This window comes from Amblyomma americanum, chromosome 6, assembly GCF_052857255.1.
Source record: "Amblyomma americanum isolate KBUSLIRL-KWMA chromosome 6, ASM5285725v1, whole genome shotgun sequence".
Classification (NCBI taxonomy): domain Eukaryota; kingdom Metazoa; phylum Arthropoda; class Arachnida; order Ixodida; family Ixodidae; genus Amblyomma; species Amblyomma americanum.
The window spans coordinates 44,880,376-44,899,060 of NC_135502.1; the positions used below are offsets into that span (position 1 = coordinate 44,880,376).

Consider the following 18,685-nt stretch of genomic DNA (forward strand, 5'->3'; position numbering starts at 1 on the left):
TTGCATAGCAGAAAACCAATCGCGCAGAGCTATCTTCGCTACGCTGCTCCCTACGACATGGCGTTAATTTGTCCTCAGGCCGGAACGCTTACAAACGTCGTCGCTCAAAGCCACACGTCGTCTCCCGTACGCACCGGCGTCGGTAGCAACTCGTTTTTCTTCGGGGGAAATGTCGTACCGGCGCGAGGGGCAGCTGCGTCGTTGGGTAACGAAAAGCATTCGCGTCACCGCGGGGATTTTATTGCCTCCTCGCTTTCTCTCTCCAGCTGACCTGTCAAACATATCTCCCAGACGGCGTGCGCGGCGGCGGCGGCTGAATGCGCCGAATGAGAGGCTGCCAACTGCGAGCGCAGCGCGTACGTGACGACGCAGTCTGCCGCGTCGCCCCGCGAGCAGCTCCGTATGGGAGAGGTAGGTATACGGACCTCTTGTGCTCTTCAGGCGCGCTGCTGTGCGAATGGTTTCAAAGCTCGTTCGCGTGTGAGGAAGAAATTCGCGCTTTCTGAGCGGCCAAGTTCTCAATATAGTGGTCAAAAGTGAGACTAGCAGCGCCCAAGATGCACGTTGCTTTTTTTGTAGCGGAAGAAATAGGTGCGTTGAATCCAAAGTCGACGTGAGCCGAGAACGCTTACGCGCACGTTCGTTATTTTGTACAACGGCGAACGCTTCCTTTTAAGAGCCTTTGAATTAAATGCAACTAAAATCAGTTTCTAAGATTCCTTCGTTATATTCATTATTTCGATATAAAGGGATTCGACTGTACTTCCAGCCTTCTGCATCGTCCCTCTTCTCACCTACTGGGGTAGTTCTTCGAACCTGTATTGCAGCAAAACCCCACATCCCACCCCCCATTCGGAGGCGAAATTGTCTCCTTTATAATAGTGGGCTCTTTCTTTAATCAAGTGTGTCAGTTATCATGTGGGATACAATTCAACAACTAAGGGCAATTTCCCCTAAACGAGGGCCCCCCAAGCATCGACTTATTTTCGTGGCGCCGCCGTCGATCCCATTGCAACTGCCGGGGCCGCTAGCAAGCGCAGTGCAGTCGAAGATGACCGTGATGTCATAACAGTAGGCCGGCACCATTGGCTGGAAGGTCTTTGTTCACTGGAATCTGCATCTTGGTTCTTTAATTTTGCGCAGTGGGCTATAAAGTGTGGTACTCTGGATTTTGTAGTCGCTGTAGCTATTCCACTTTTTCAAGTTGCTTTTTTTTTTGTCTTTACAGCATCAAAAAGCGTCTTGTCGTGACCACTTATGCAGGCGCCGCTCTGTAATCATGAAGATATGCCTTCAAGTGCCGCCCAAGCCAGGATTGTGGTGCTCTTGATATGTCTCATCGTTGGAGCCATCCTTCTTTATAAACGGCAACAGAAGCACGAACAATCGTCCAAGCCTCCTCTGCGCCGTGTTCTGGCGACTAAGCTCCTGCCGCGTCTGTACCATCTGCCTAAGGATTACATAATACTTCCGCCAGCCATCTGCAGCAAAAATTCGATAAATGGAAGCGTCAGATTTTTCGTCGTGGTAGTCTCAGCGGTTGATCAAAAAGAACAACGCCAAGCGATACGCGAAACTTGGGGTCGCGACCTGATGTCAAGAAGAAACAACAGCCTGGTGTTCCTGCTTGGGAGAGCTAAGAATACTGACGAACAACGAAGAGTTTTCGAGGAATCAGGCGAGTATTTCGACATTGTGCAAGCAGACACCTGGGAAGGGTACAGGAACCTCACGGACAAGTCTGTCGTAGCGCTGCACTTGGCCGTCACTCACTGCCCGCAAGCGTCGTTCCTGTTCAAAACAGACGACGACACCTTCGTCAACGTTGCCGAGCTGATGAAAGAAGCAAAGGACTTACCGAAGAACTCCATCTATGGGTCCATCCATGCCAACGATTCCCCTATTCGTGAGTCCGACACCAAGTGGAGCGTAACGTACGAAGAGTACAAGCCTGAGTACTATCCTGACTTTGTGAGTGGGTCTGCTTACATTGTTGGTGGTGACGTCATCGCTTCTCTCTATACGCAGACCGGACGCGTACGGCCACTTCCGCTGGAAGACGTTTACATTACCGGTCTGTGCGCCAAAGCCGCTGGAATTCCTCGAATCGACGTGCCAAAGTTCAGCTCAGTCGACGTGCCATCTGTGTGTGACATGAAAAACATGGTTACGTCTCACTACATGACGCCTCAGATGATGCTCCAGTTCTGGCGTGAGCTGCGGAACAAAGAACTGAAGTGCTAATAATAAGTGTATAAACGACATCGAGCTACTCGAAAGACTATCGGCAAAGCTTACGTGGCCCAAAAATGTGCATGTAATCCTTGCTCCTGTGGAAACATCATGTTGTGTGTTTTTTTTATTAATAGCCCACGGTTAGTGTACAGCACCCATCGTTCAACCATTTCTACTTTCCTAAGTTTTCCGTGTTTTCACGGGCGCATTAACGAAATTGCAGTTCGGTACATTTGTCGACAAAATTTTGAATTACAAGCACGGTCAACAACGGCTTCACTGCATGTGGTGCTTCTATTGCTACTCTATTTGAATCCTAACAACAGAGAAGTTTCATGATGCTTTCAAAGTAGTGAAAATTGTTGAAGGCTTCTATGTTAACTACGTGCTAAGCGGGGCAGAGTAAATCTGGACACAGACGCGTTAACGGTAGTGTTGAATGGTTAGCAGATGCCCCGAAATTGCGAAACCGCGGGCCGAGTATCAAGCGAGCGTGGTTATCGTGATTACTCGTAATCAGTGTCCGCTGCAGGCTTCACTGTAAAGCCGCTCCAGATTCAGTTTAAGAGACATGATACATACCTCATAAAACAATCTCGACATAACTGTTCATTGTATATAAGGTATAAAGGCGGCTTCCTAGCGGCATCAGCCAATCGCGGTCGGCACAGAGCAGACAGCCGATGTGATTGTGCCGATGATGCAGGGCTGCTGAGTACGAAATCGCAGGTTCTGTTCGCGACAGCGGTAGCCGCATTTTGATATCAACGGACCGCAATATTGAACGTATGCTGGTGTAGTACATTGATTGGTTTGGTTTATAAGGGTTTAGCGTCCCAAAGCGACTCAAGCTATGAGGTACGCCGTAGTGGAGGGCTCCGGAAATTTCGACCACCTGTGGCTCTAACGTGCACTGACGTCGCACAATACACGGGCCTCTAGAATTTCGCCTCCATCGAAATTCGACCGCCGCGGCCGGGATCGGTGTACATTGAACAGTCGGAGCTTACCAAGAGTGAAGCCCTTCTCGATGGCATGCTTCATATGGCCCAGCGGTAGCTTTGCTGTTTAAACGATGCCTTTCTTGTCGAGCGAGTGCAATTTCTAAAAATATTATTGTATGAGCGCCCATTTGGTGTCGGGCAAGACACTAGTAAATTGAGGTCCCTTCCCTGCCCTCTGTGCTTCCCTCTCCTTCCAATCTGATGCCGTTCCATTAAAACCTGCAGTTTTACGCCATATTATGGATCAGGAATTGTCCACTTTAGGGCGGTGTCCAGAAAGTAAAGCAAATTCTAAAGTGTGAATAATATCAGTAACCTGGGAATCTGGGCGCAGATGCAGTTTCGAACGGTATGGACTAAATTATTCGTGGTTGTTTGGCTTTCGTGTCTACTGCTTTTCAACTAGCTAGTAATGCGCCAATCGTCGCCGCGCGCACCTGGTGTTACTTAAAGTTAAAGCGGCTGTCATACGCAAACTGCGGACTCGGGTACAGCACTTCGAAGTATTGGGTCTGTGTGACACAGATTTTGAGTAACTACGTTGATAAATCGGATGACCTATCTTTTGATGGTTTTGTGACCAACGTTCAGTAATAATTGTTTGCCAGAATGTTAATTCAGAATTGTGCATCGATTTCTTATGCACACTTTACCCACACTTTCTTTTTTTTTTTGCAAATGTCGCTTCACTTACTCGTCATTGTCTCTTCCCATCACAAAATAAAGCCCTTCGTCTGAGGAACATGCTTACCGTACTTACTGGCAGAATGAACGCACTCCGCAAAAAAAAAAAAAAATCTCAGAGCAAGTGGGAGGTGCGTTGATTACACGGGGTAAAATATTAAATAAAATTTGAATGAATAAAGCGACAAGAAAACTATAGGCTGATGAAAGAAATACTGCATCCGGTACTCCCCCCCTTCTAAGTGAACACATCGCATTCTTCACCATGGTTTGCTTGCTCCGAGAACACAATCAGCTGCTTTTATCTTAAACCCGCGCGTATTAGTCGCGTAGCGGCTCATTATGCTACCAAGAGATAGTACAACTAGAGTTCACTGTGGCGCAACTCCAGTAAAAAGAGCGAAGCGCACCAGCAACAAATTGCTACAGCCGTTAATACGGCAGAGCAAACTGACAACGCTTAATGACAAAGTTTAGTTTCTATTGGTTCTCGAAATCCGCGCGGAAAAATCTCATTGGTTCTTCGACCCGTGGGGTGAGGTATAGAAGTATAGTAGTTTTGATATTTGATGAACAGCGCTTTACAGTATTTCATAATCCTCTCGGCGCTCCGAAATCGGCTCCAGTCATTCATTGATTCCGACCGCGGCGGCTGCGTTTCGGTGGAGGCAAAACGCTAAGGCGCCCGTGTGCTGTGCGATGTCAGCGCACGTTAAAGATCCCCAGGCGGTCGAAATTATTCCGGAGCCCTCCACTACGGCACCTCTTTCTTCTCTCACTCCCTCCTTTATCTCTTCCCTTACGATTCGGTTCAGGTGTCCGCCGATATGTGAGACAGATACTGCGCCATTTCCTTTCGCTAAAAACTAATTTTCAGTTTTCAATTCATTCATTCATTCATTCATTCATTCATTCATTCATTCATTCATTCATTCATTCAATATCACTGATACTGAACAGCATTCAATACTATCGTCAGGAGATTGCGCGCTAAAAGGCAGCGGTGCGTTATACGCGAGGAAAAAAAAAAGTTCTTTCTGCCCGTTAAAGTAGTGGGGCGCGTTCATATAATGCGGCCGCGTTCATTACGCCAATAAATACGGTAATAATATTTCTGTACACGGCCCACACCTTCTGACAGAAAACCACGACAGATGACATGTCAATTTACTGTAGAGGAAGCAATACTGTTCAAAGGCCGCTCGAGCATTAGGGACAAATTCTTGAGGTAATAGTACTCCAGGGTAATGTTTACAATAGTGTATCTTTCATCTAGTACGCTTGTGTGGTGTCACGGCTGTTCCTACAGCCGGAAAATAAAACGTGTTATCTTTGGAGAGGTTGGCTTGGACCATCTGTTGGGACAACAAATAACAGGGCGTCTACATGGCCTCCGTTAATAGTTAAAAATTTTAATTAGCATCTTTTAGCCATTGCTATTCATGCACTTCATATTTTTTAAGAAAGCAACGGAGGCATCAGTCTTGCAATCAAGGTTTCTACTTCGCGCTCTACCTTAAATGGCGTTAGGATATTTGTACGCCAGAAAGAATAGGTGACTTTAGAAACAGCGCATCCCGTTTTATTCAGTCGAAAGCCTTATATAGCTCATCTATAATGAAACCCCGCGTTGTCGTCGTTGATCGCAAAAGTGGTCACAAAAATTCAGTGCGACGTCGCCATGGCCGCGGAAACCGGAAGTGACGTCAGCTAAACTGGTAGTGAAAGCCGGACGTTACGTAGTGGCTTGATTAAAGCGGCGCGTTGCTTTATATGTTCGCATATGTCGTGTGGTTTTCCCTAAGACCCTTCACTCTGAGGCCTTTATCAGAAAGGCTTTTGAGACATTAGTACTAGTTAATAACTAGTACTAGTAAACATATATAGTTAACTAGTAGCCCACGATGCATGACACACAGATCCTTTCGCTTTCAAAGCACGTAAGTAGCCTTAAGTAGCCTCAGTCAATTTCCACCTTCCGGATCGGACAGTGGCAGGCTTCTAAAATGTAATGCGTTCTGGACACTGAAGTCATCAAAGTATAGTGCGCGGAACGACATACAAATTTTCGCGTGTAACTTAGGAAGTGCTGGACTTTTATTTTTTTTTAATCAGCAGCAGTTGCTATCAGTGCTCAGATTCTAGTTCGCCTACTCTGCTGAGGCTCCCCTCGAAAACACAGAATTTTACAGGACACTGGCTACAACGTTTTGGCCAACTATAGTGAGATGCTTTCTTTCGAACTTTTGGAAATAAAATGCCCGCGAGTTTCTAGATTTTATACATTCATGTCAATGACGTTTTCCCTTCCTCACGTTCGTGCTGAGCGAAGTAGCTTATCCTTTGGCGAAGACACGTCCATTCGTACTCGAGCATTTTGAAAGAGAATTTCAGCAGCATCAGGAAATTTTTACTGGTAGTTTTGTGCACAGGGCTCTGTCGGAACTAGGGCAGCGGTGTTTTATACGCCATCTTTGAATACTACCTGGTCTGCGCCCATTTTGCTCCTGTTGTGTCCTCCGCGACGAGTGAAATCGCTGCCATTGAGACGGCCTTACGATAACTTAGGCCTTTCCCGGCTCCAAGTTCCGTAATGATGACAGTTTCGAAATTCAAGCGTGGCTTGCCCTCTGAAGCGCTACACCTTATTTCTCCACACTTCATCAGCACAATTACATTTATTTCAACGTGCGGCACATTCAGTGCATGGAATTAATGCATGAAAGCCTGCGCAGCGGGCGATTTTCTGTGCGATTTCAGTGAGTACCGTCGCATATGGGCGTGCTGGGTAGCGCGGTGGCTGACAGCGTCGCCCTTGAAGAGCTCTCTGCTGAACCATGAATAAAATTCGTTTCGAGATACCAATTTATTCTTTACAGAAGCGGTGACAAGCAATTTCAGATCCCTGTAGTGGCTGTCCACCCAAACCCGTGTGACCAAGGGGCTAAAATTGCCTGAAGTCATTCTGCTACCTCGCACTCGCAAGAGTTCTGCTCGTACGTACTTCAGCATGAATGCATAAGAGAGATCTGACATCATCAACGCTGTGTGCCTCATGTGGTGCTTGCCAGTATTTACACCATTATCTCATGCGCTGACCAGATCGAGAGGCGCCAAAGCGGGCCGGGCTTGCTTCTTTGAACAGTGCAGAGGTGTCACATGGTTCTTATCCAGACGTTGTTTACCAGAGTGGCAAGCGGGAGAACCGAAGAAAGGTTCCCCGCCTTTTTCTAAAATCCCAACAGTGCACTAAAGTGGACTTCAAGTGATAGTGGCATTTAACATGGTGACAATGTGGTCAATTGGTGTGAATCAAACATGTTGTTACCAACAAAGAGAAGGGATCACCAAAAGGAGTGCACGGGACAGCTCTGGGTCCCGCGGTATTCCGTGTACTCCTTCTTATGGTGATCCGGTTTGTTTGCTGGTACCAATATGTTTGATAGTGGAAGTTGGCGACTCTTGTGGGTACTTGTACTGCGTCATATACTCTCGAATATAATTAATATTTATCAAGCCCAGCCGTACGTGTAGCTTACGACCACCTCGACCTCAACTTTTTCATTCATATCGTGCTTCTTCGCGAAATTTTCACTCACATATCGATCGCCGCTAGAGGCATCGCTGATTGGAGCGCTTCAAGCCAGACAGTTCAGAATTAATTAGAGTTATTAAAATAATAATTTACTTAGTTGTCATATAAAGTAATAGAAGATATACGAGTATATGACAGGAAATGCGTCGACTGCTGTCTTGTAAGGTGGCCCCTGGGCCGTCAAGTTGCTTAGTGAAACTTTTAGTCCAGGAGACCATTCAGAGTTTGTGTTTGTACCACTCTGAAAAATAAACGAATTGAATTGAATTGAATAAAAATTACATTTTGCGTCAAACTGAAGCATAGACTGAAGTCTACTGCTGCTTGCAGGCTTGAATGAATTTAATCTGTCCTGGAGTTTTATGGAGCATGGTATCGTGTACATTCCCTGATTAACGCTGCCTAATTGCCACCTCTAGTGTTTGTGAACACGTTGCTGGGACATGTGCTGTACCGATTACCAGAGTGTCCGCCGCCTGCAAGTACTGAAGCGTGTCGGTCCAGGACCTTCCTCGTGAGCAGTAGCTACGAGTTCGCATCTTTCGCCTGTTTCAGAAAGCAATGAACCTAAACTGTGGGCAGGCAGCGTAAAAGAAAAACCACTTGCCAACCAGGCATCGATCCTGGTGCTTGGTTCAATTCTTAGCCAGGAGCAGCGGCTCCCAGTCTTTCGGCCGCAATAAGCTCCCCGGACCTTCTGAGGCGAATTGTAAGGACCTCCAGTGAATACCGTATGCTAGATGGCTTCCACTGGCATCAAACGGTCCACCATGTTGTAGGAGCACAAGCACTGAAAAATACCGCTCTCTTGCCTAATCATTTATCTGCACCTGCGTCGCGAAAGTTGTGTGAGAGCCCTGCGTCATAGGAAAAGAAAAATAAAGCCTGCGTGGTAACGTAAAAACGTACCGCGTCGTAACGTAGGTCGCGCCGGTGGACAATCTGTGGCTGCCTTTAACAGTGGAGCATCTCCGCACAGCATCAAAAGGAGACGAACTATCGGTACAGCTGGAACACTCAGAGAGAATAGAACTGAAAGCATGTTAAGTAGAACTTATAGTAGATATTAAACCATCAGTAGGCACACAAGAGAGCGCCCAACATCGGTTATAAACAACCGAAATTTGCAGTTGCACTAGGAAACGTTTTAGAGCACTTTAACAGAACGACGGTTCATTGACCGTGCTCCATGGTTCAATGAGAAAAGCGGAGCAGGCTCAGCTGTGTAATCTTCATTAACCACATGTTAATGTTTTCCTCCTCTATTCTATTGCTCCTTCTCTTGGTAATGCAGTAACAAAAAGCACTCCTCCAGCCAAACAATTTTGAAGCCAAGTCAGCGACTATAGGCATGTTTCCACGTTTATAGTCTTGCAGTGTCACCTGGATGCATCAGACTTACCCACTGAGCATTTAGTGAGGAAGGCTGTCGCGTGGGAGCAGCAGTGTCGCTTGAGGCGCAAAATTCAAAATGGCGCTAAAGTAGAGTACGGGTATCGGAATGAAGGGGAAAAGACGGTAAAATGTTTAGTGATGGCTTTCTGAACAACTGCTCTGTAAATAATTGTAAGGGTTTCACGATGTCTTGCACGCATTGCTGCATCGTTGGATGCGTAAGTATTTACGCAAAGCGCCCTCGATGGAAGAAATTATCTCGTTTATCAAGTATCAATTTTCCACGTACGTCGCATAAAGAGAGTGCTTGTGACGGGCCAAACTAAGTGCGCCTGTGCCCGGAAAGTAAACGTAGTCGTTCTTGCGTTATTTTATGAAGCGCTGACGGTACAAAGTGCAGACCAGCAAAGCAGCCTCGGCAAAGTGGCAAAAGTCTGTCGCGGGCGCCGCCTTTCGCACGGTGTGCACTAAAGGCTTGAAAAACGTGCTCGGGAAATGAAAAATAAGCACATATGCTGGAGACTAAGCCAAGTTCGAAAAAAATTGCAGACCAATAAAATCACGAACGCATCACGTAGCGCCGTAGTTCATCACGCAAAAGCCTAGTAAGCTAAAAAAAATTGGAGGGAACACTCAAGCTCCGCCTTGAGGGTATGACGTGATAGCGTAATGAGTTAATTCCCATATATGCGGAGTTGGTGATTCTCTACATTCATAGAACCCTGGATGCCGCAAACAACGAGGAATCTCGCATCGAAGCCCGTAGGCACGTCTGCGCGTGCGTTTCCACGTCGGAGAGTGTATCGCCTGATGCTTGACCAATGAGGCGCAGTTCTCCGGCCGTCCGATTCCCGGGGCCCGCATGTTCGCCGGTTCCCGGGCAGAGACGGCGCGGAAGACTTTGAAGAACAGATTCAGCGCTCCGTGCGGCCGGACTTTTCGTTACTGCTGGCGCGAATAGTCATGAACCTGAGCCGAGCCCAAGACGCAGGCAGTCACAGAGGCCACTGCCCGATGTGCTTGCTGCTCTTTCCACCCGCTTTTGACCGCAGATTTCTCGCATAGCGGTAAGCAATCATTTTGTTTTATCGCCTTTGTACATGACGTTGTTGTTTTGTTTTGAGTTTTTTTACATTAATAGTAAAAACTACATTAACACTGTTGAAACATTAGTCGAGCAAAATTCGATGGCTTCAAATTTCGCGCATTAGCCAACATTTCTTAATATCTTACGCAAATAAAGGTGGAAGAACATTCTCTATAAGGATAATATATTTGCATGAAAAACCGTTTTTTTTTTCATATTGTTTTTTTATTAGGAGGGCTGACTTGTTTCAGCTGTGCCAACCAGAATGAATTATTACCAACTGGCACAGCTATCCATCCTTCTTCAGTATATGGGAGCAGGCACCTAACCTGCGCCACAGGTCAGCCACGCCTTACCTAGACCAGCTTCAGTTATTTAGGTTAGCTGAGGGAAAATCTTTGGGAGTAAGAATAAATACAGACCTAACGGGAAAATAATCGAGCCGAAATTAATAAAGGCGAGGCAGGCGGGCAGAGACGCTGTTTTTCATGACACAAACGCAAGGACTTTCGCGAAATGGACGTCGGTGTTATGTATAAGACGGCATTCGACGAACCATTACTGTCTATGGTTTCATGACAGGATTGCCTAGAACTAAATTAGTTCTCATTGCTTAATACCCTACCGCGTAATGTAATTTTCCGATACCCTTGCGAACGCAAGACGGGCTGCTTGATTTTGCAATTAGAACCTAAGAGAACAGTCTTTCGCTGCGGCCCTTCGATCACTGAGAAGTGTCATTTAACTTCACTTGTTTTATTCAGCGTGGCTGAGCGTGCACGCCCAAACTTACTTGGGCATTACACTGCGAGAGACGCTGATTAGGGTTGGTTAAGCTTTCGATCATTGATAGTCAACAAAGAACCGTCTGTCAAGATTTTATCACCGGGATTCATTCATTCCTGAGCTGGTCCGATCAGCAGGTAACAAAAATCAACACGATTGTTTGTAACTTTTCTCGCTCGCAAATATAACCGACTAAAAAAAAGAAAATAAAGGTTGAGTAATTTTTTTCTCAGCCAACACCGTGGCCGCGTTTCATCCGCATAGCTTCTAAAACGCCCCTAGTGTACTTCACAATGCAATAATGAACCAAAATCCGGACACAAGCCCTTCATGTACGGGTCCGATCCCAGCCTGTGCTCGCAACTTAAGGGCCAGGCCCAGTCCAAGTACGGCACACTAACCCATTTACCGGCCCAGCCTGCGGACTGGGGCGGCCCGAGCCGATGCGGCACTGCTCAAAATCAGTATACCAACCGCCACCCTGCACTGTCAACGCGAGCGCCAACTCCATTCTGACGATCCACCTCCACTAGGTACGGTCAACTTAGCGGCCCCCACGTTCCTCATCCCTGCCGCCACCAAGGTCAGCTTCGGCGACGTGTCGATGGTCGACATAGATACGACGTTGCCATTACGACGACCAGCTCTAAGCTAGACACCATGCCCATCTTTGGTTATACTGGCCCTTTCAAGTCTCCTTCCGAGCGCTGCCATCCCAAGCGGAGGCCGCGTGGTTTTGTTGGAGGCCTTCCCTGCAACCAAATCACCCTGCCCTGCCACACCTTCTTGCTACTACTGCGACTCCGGTGACTCGGTGGTTATGGTACTCGGCTGTTGACCAGGAAGACGTGGGTTCGATCCCGGCCGCGGCGGTCGCATTTAGATGGAGGCGAAATGCTGGAGGCCTGTGTACTGTGCGATGTCAGTGCATGTTAAAGGACCTCAAATGGTCGAAAATCCCGGAGCCCCCTCACTGCGGTGTCCAGTATAGCGTAAGTCGCTCTGGGGCGTTAAACCTCCATAAATCATTAATATAAACTGATTAATAGCTGATTGAATTGATTATTAAACGTGCCTAACCACTCACTCACGACGTGTGAGAGTACTTGCTATCGAAAATTCGTTTCTTTCCAGCGTTCGTGCGTTTAGCACCTCCTGAGAAGACGACTTGAAATGAAGAACTCGCTGGCAGGAGGCACTCGTCAACTGTCCTCCCGGACAGCCTTCCCGCGTGGGTATAGGACCAATGTGTCGTGACCGGGTATCGTGACCGGTGGAGTTGACGTTGTCTTTCCTAATTAACGGCCCGATCCATGCGGCGTTTTATCGCAGAGCGTTTATGGCCGAGTGTCCAGCTGCGCCGTCAAGCGCTCCTCTACTACGAAAGCGCCGGCATCGCTCTACGAAGGCGGCAAGAAGGCACGGACTCCTCCCGTCTCTGTACTTAGGTGCGTACATTACGATGCTGTGTTCGTAGAAGTCAGCTTCTCTTGAAATGCACTCAGGGGCTGTCAACGGCTTTGTACCTTTTTTAGGCATACCTTTATTAGCGCAGCGGCAACACTAAACTGGCTAATACTAGAAACTATAGGCACAGGTGCTTTGCCACTTAATATCGTACGCGGTCTTTAAATTGAGGCGTAAGCATTCTCCTATGAAGCCCATCATGCAGCTCATAAAGGGAACGTAATAAAGGCACACTAATGATGAGGATAAAGAAATATTTGTACCAGAATTTGCATTTGCTCGTTCTTGAAAATTGATTGGAAATAACTTTAAGCCGCGTGGGTTTCAAGATAGATTAAGTGCATGCAACTTAGGGTAAAGGCCAGCAAAAGGTAATCGCAGGCTATATGCTCATGTGAACTTCTCGCAGTGAACACAGACTTCTCTCGATTAAATTCCATGCAGTCTTTAATGTAATGTGCAAGGTGCCTTTTAATATGTGGGATATAAGCTCACTGTTGGGATTTCGCTAAAGATAGAACAGTCCTTTAGTGCTGTTCAGAACATGCTATAGCACCGCATTTTCGATAACACTATGTATGTAAATCCAGCTGTGATTCGACATATATTATTTTGTAATACATGCTGTGGAACTTATTATGACTTGTAGTACACTGTTCTTAATCTCCCGTAGAACTCTTGTCTTGCAGGATAGAGTAAATATCCGCGAGTAAATGTGCGCAAGGCCGAGACGTCTCACTGAAGTCTTCCTTTGCAAGGGCAGCATGGTCGAGACAGGAGACGACGCCCAGAACTGCAGAGATGAATGGCGAATTCCAGCCAACGGGTCCGTCGTTGTGATGCAAAAACACAGGTGGAGCCGGATAAAGGACGCAGTTCAAACGAAGAAACACATGGCGAGTATATTTAAGCTACCTTTCACCGTTCATCCTAGCCACCTCTGTTCATCGTGGTCCATCAGTAGTGAAGACAAACACGCGATAATGCAAATAAAGTATATTGTGCACACAGTGTGCTTTATTTAGCCTCGTTTCAGGAACAGTCCCACACAGAAGTGCAGCTAATTGCAAGGCGGCGAACTAACTAGCGACCGCAGAAACGTTGACTAACTATTCAGTGCAGCAAATAATGCGGATGCACTACTTCGTTATTTCTTTGGAGTTATGTCTTCGGACGAGACCGCCCTGCCGAAACTTTGTTTAATTTAACGCTATTTGAGCCTATAAAAATCTCGCTGATGGGCCTTAACATTTATCAAGTCCGCTCAGTATGTAGTGGCAGCTGTCTAATATGACAGCATGATAAAATCAGTCGGCTGTTATAAAATAGCAACACGACTTGGAGCGAGACCAAGTTGAAGCAGTCTCCTGTGGTGATGGAAATATTAAGCCTGGGAGCGAAAAGTCAGCAGTTCCTAATCTTAGGCCCCTACGTCTTCAGAACAGTTTATGTGTCTATTCCGATGGCAACTCTCGCCACAGAAGTTGTACGGAAAAGAAAACGAGGGTTGCTAGATCACTTACAGGCTGAAAGCATCTAGTAAGTTAAGTAGATTTAAACGAAAAATAAAAACACTCTGCAAGATCGGTTTCCGGCGCCGTTTCAGACCTTAATTAGAGCGACGCCTAATCGAAAAACGAGCTGTGTTCTTTTATTTGAGACATGCAGTTTTCGTCATATCCGGGATAACGTTGTTGCTGTTATGTCTTCGGACGAAACTGCCCTGCCGAAACTTTGTTGAATTTAACACTATTTGAGCCTATAAAAACCTCCCTGATGGGCCTTAAGATCTTATCAAGTCAGCTCAGTATGTAGTGGACGCGGACTAATACAGACAGGGAACATCTGCCTGTTTAATAGATTGAGAATTATATAACTCGACTCCTGTTCCTCGTTAAAACGTGTTATGTGCTACCTTTTTCCAACGATGAGTCGTTTACACCCGTTGACGCGTTTACAGTGCCAGTAGACCCAATAATGTTCCGGACTGTTCTTACTTTTGTGACACCGTATGTGTGCTGGATGACACGACTCATGGGGTGTGACACCTACTTACCTTTTTTAGCAGACAGGCAGGACATGACTCATAACGACGAATACAACTTGCCGATACTTTTTCTGAGACATTTACGGCGCTATAGTTGTCAGTAAACGGCAGCTTAGCCTTGACTTTAGTGCCAGCTAACTTAAGTAGCTGACTATAGCTCCCATTGCCGGAGAAGACGAATGTCATGAACAGTCATTTGAAAACCGAGAAAACGAGTGTAATGTTAACGTGTAGCGGTATGTTTTAGTAAACCAGTACTTGCAATAGCTGCACTCTTTTGCGCGATATTAAGATTGCATCCACAGCAAATATGAAAGACGACTCCAGCGTCATACTTTGCATTAATTTCAGTTTTTAAATAGTCGCCATTTTCAAGTTCCTGTGGTGTTCGGTCGCTTGGCGCGTATGAACACATACCGCGTTAGCTCCTCTCTGTTCTGTAAACCACACTGGCGCAAGAGCCTGCGTTTTCTGTTCTCAGTGTCCGTCACAGCTAACCATAAAAAAATATACCGGTACTGCTCTTGCGAAACACACGGAGAAAGCAGCAAAAAGAAGATAGTGACACGGGTTCTGTTAGTATTTTAATGTTTTCAAATCTTCTCTCAGTTTCTAGATAGTGTAAAATAAAAGAAGGCAGGAATATTTTATGCCGCATAGTATTTTGCCATCTGATACGCCAACTGGCTCTTCCACGCAACGCTCAGATGTGGGCTGGCGTTAGATGGCGGCGGAATACAAGATAGATAATGTTTCACTGCATACCTTCTGGCTATCACCAGGCGTTTGCATTTTCATTTTTTATTTCTGCTCACGTCTTATGCTCGCAGAAAGAACTTTTTCTAGAGAAATCACGGCAGAGGAACGTGAAAGGCTGAAAGCGGAAAAAGGGTTGATTCGCTCGTTACGGCTTGCAGTCAGAACCAGAACCAGTTTATTTTAAACGATCGATCATTTCGTACACATATTTGATAAAAACAGGAGGAGGTCCCATAGCCAACGGCTGCACAGGGACCTCCTGTTGCAAACGTGCAATAAATGATTGTATACAAGCAACAGCGAATAAAGCTGAAACTAATTGCATAAATTAATTAGTAAAACATGCAGAAATGCAAAATGATGCAACTATAAATGAGACATAATTTGGATAAATGTATATAAATGCATAGATAGAGAAACACAATTCAAGTGAGTGCTGCATATGCTCTATCAATGAAAAAAGTTTGATCGATTGAAGAAAAGTACGGAAACTACGCTTGAAAGCATGAATGTTAGATTCATGATTGCTTTATAATAAATGGTAATGAATTCAACAAAAATGTGGCAGAGAAATTTACAGTGAATTTACCGTAATTAGTTATGGGGTTCGGTAGTAGGGTATTGTTTCGGCATGAGAAACGAGTGAAACTTAGTCGAAGATACTATTAATGACCGGTTTCCATGCATTTCTACGCTGCCTGAAATAGCCGAGATGTTTGAAAAGAGCCTACAGTGTTGTCTGTGCAGCTTTGCAGAGTATGCGTGTGCAAAAAAGCCGAGCTATAAAGAAAACCTTTAAAGCCGCTACGGCCACTGAAGCCCAAGAATAAACTTCCTCGCTCGAGTTGCGCTACGCGTGGAATAAAAAAAAAAAAACTACTGCTGTGATGGTACTATAAAGCTGGATGCAAACGCGATCATTCTGTTGCATTATTTATCGATCGTGACGCGTGACATCAAAGAATTGATGAATATGCATGAATAAGCATGAATCGCAAAAGTTGCTTATTACAGCTGAACTCAAAAGGGCAGAAGGTTCCGTTCTTTGCGCAGCTAGTGTACGCGAATGATTAAGAGCCAACATTAACTTTTATTACTATGTTTCGTGGTTGAGCTGCGAGAAGACTTGCGAGGCTGTCAAGGCCCGCGAAGTATTATAGAAAGGCGGTAGAGGTAAAGCACGATTGCAAATCAATGGGGCTAACAAGGCTTGACTTCTGGTGTGCTACCCAGGCCATGCAGATAGCAAAACTCAAGCGAGCATGGAGCTGAGGAAGTAGGCATTGAATTCGCCTCAATAAGTGGACTGCGAAAGTTATCGTTGACGGAATTAAACGTCATCAGCTGCAATTTCCTACACCCTGGTGCTCAGTTCCGTGCCCTAACAGTTCAGAGGCTCGTGAATCCGCGGGAACACTGTTGAAATTTTACTTTTAAATTTTGTTTTTGAGTACTCAAGTCCAGGTTATGTGAAAAAGTGTCACAAGATGGTTACTACCTGTAAGGCGAATTACAGCGACAGTATATAGACCGTGCAACTGTAACTGAATAGGTTCTTTCTGAATTGCCTAGAGAAAAGGCCTTCCATGGCATGACTTTTAGACTTTCGCTTGCCTCTGACGCCTCCTTACAACAGTTTTGACGACTCGTATTGTAGAATCTTCGCTTCTATGTCGTTACGCCTCGGTTGCAGGTGAACGTACAGAAGAGTCGTAACGCTTATTCTGCCTGTCTTCTGCTTCTGCAGCAAACATTGCGAGGCCTGCATATTTATGTCGCTTTGCCTCAATGTCAGTGCACGTACATTTGTATCTTGTCTTAGCACTCCTGCTCAAGACCTCGGCTGCACGAATACGTAACCAGACTTCATGCTTCTTTAACGTTTTATCACGTTCCTTGCTTACATCCCGTTTTATGCCGTGTGGCACATTTAGCGTCAGGTATAATAATACCAATAATACCTGGGTCTTTGCAGGCTCAGCGCGTTCATTCACGATGTCGCGCCTAGCGCAGGCCTTGCGCCTCCGCAAGGTCCTGCTCGGCTGCTCTGACCTGGTGAGCCAAAAGGCCCCTGGTCGGGCGCGCCCGAGCAGCAGCTACCGCCCAATGGGCTGCTGTAATGAGCAGCCCACCTAGCATTTGTAAGGAACGGACCTTTAAGGACCGTTCCACTAGCTCCTGTATATATTTTGAAATAAAGTTTTTCAGTCCGTCAGTCCGCAAGGTCCACTATGTCCATGGAGTCGGAAGCAGTGTCACTCAACAGATTTATTGATGCGAAAGCATTAGATAATCAAAAAGTCATGCCGTAAAAAGTGTCCGCAAAAAAACGACACCATGTGACATCACGAGCCGACGAGTCACGTTCTGAAGATGATGACGTCACATCATTAATGAACGTTAATTTTCATACCTAATTCACGCTGATTAATGTAATTAGGGAAGTCCCAGAACTAGTTAGTATAATTAGTAATGACATCATATGAGTATGAAGTCATACGAGGTCACTCCACACTGGTGTAGTGGAAAGCCATACCAGGTCACGTGACGACGATGTAATGTGACGTCATACCAAGTCGAGTGACTCCCCACGCGTTCCTTCTGTCGCGCTCCCCTCCTCTCCGCAACTCTGCCGGAAAAATTGAGAATTGTTTTTTGGGCAAAGGAAATGGCGCAGTATCTGTCTCATATATCGTTGGACACCTGAACCGCGCCGTGTGAAGGGAAGGATAAAGGAGGGAGTGAAAGAAGAAAGGAAGAAAGAGGTGCCGTAGTGGAGGGCTCCGAAATAATTTCGACCACGTCGGGATGTTTAACGTGCACTGACATCGCACAGCACACGGGCGCCTTTTGGGTTTCGCGGTCGGGTTCGTTGCCCTGCGGCGTGTTCGGGAAACGGGGGTACTAATACCTGTCCATATAAAATCAGTGTGTTCAAACTCGCAGCACTGCATCGTGCATGCGAAGTCCATTTTTTTTTCTCATGTAAGCTGGGGGCTGGGTTATACACTGGCGTCGCATATGCCTGTAAACTCCATGTGGCGCTCCATCTTCGCGTTGTGCTTTCAATATGCTTATGCTCAACAGCGGACTCCATCCTGCTTTCATCAGAAGCCCTCCATTTTGTTCAGCAGAGCATGGCATCGGCGCTGATACCGCTGGATCGAATGAGAGTAGTTTATGCAGTAGAGGTGATGGCAGCCACAGTCTGTCCATGAATACAACTAAGCACCGTAACAGTGCATAATGCGCTCCTAATTTATTACTCTGTGGCTCTGCGGCAGCGTTTAAATCTATTCAGGGAGCCTTCACCGATGGCAGAGAAATACCCTATTGGTGAGCCCGGAAACGCTTGGATCCCACGTAGAGCTTTGTCTGTTCAGGCAGGCGGATTCGCATTTCTGCCCCCACTAGTAGTTTTCGTCTGGCCTCGTGGTGGAAGTTTAATCACTTTTTACTAGGTAGAAAAACCAGGGGGGCACAGAGATAACCGACTCACAAGCTTGAGCTGGAAAGGAATGGAGGAAAGGAATTTTGAATCATCTCCAAATGTCCGCAGGCGTGAGCTGCCTTGCGCGCACAGTTTTGAACGGCGCAATACTTTGCCTGGGGAAGTTCGCAGAGTA

At 46.2% G+C, this 18,685-nt stretch overlaps 2 protein-coding genes across 2 annotated transcripts in view; both read left to right on the forward strand.

Moving 5' to 3' along the window:
• LOC144136733 (uncharacterized) overlaps positions 1 to 1,354 on the forward strand; it is a 101,850-nt gene extending 100,496 nt beyond the window's left edge. Inside the window, exons 4-5 of the mRNA XM_077669307.1 lie at positions 267 to 411; positions 1,229 to 1,354. Of these exons, the coding sequence (XP_077525433.1) occupies positions 267 to 364 (98 nt within the window). The 3' untranslated portion in view covers positions 365 to 411; positions 1,229 to 1,354. The remainder of the gene's footprint in view (positions 1 to 266; positions 412 to 1,228) is intronic.
• The window catches only part of LOC144095232 (uncharacterized), a 21,652-nt gene continuing 4,224 nt past the window's right edge, over positions 1,258 to 18,685 (forward strand). The window contains exons 1-2 of the mRNA XM_077629018.1: positions 1,258 to 2,237; positions 11,204 to 11,369. Coding sequence (XP_077485144.1) covers positions 1,258 to 2,237; positions 11,204 to 11,369 — 1,146 coding nt within the window. The remainder of the gene's footprint in view (positions 2,238 to 11,203; positions 11,370 to 18,685) is intronic.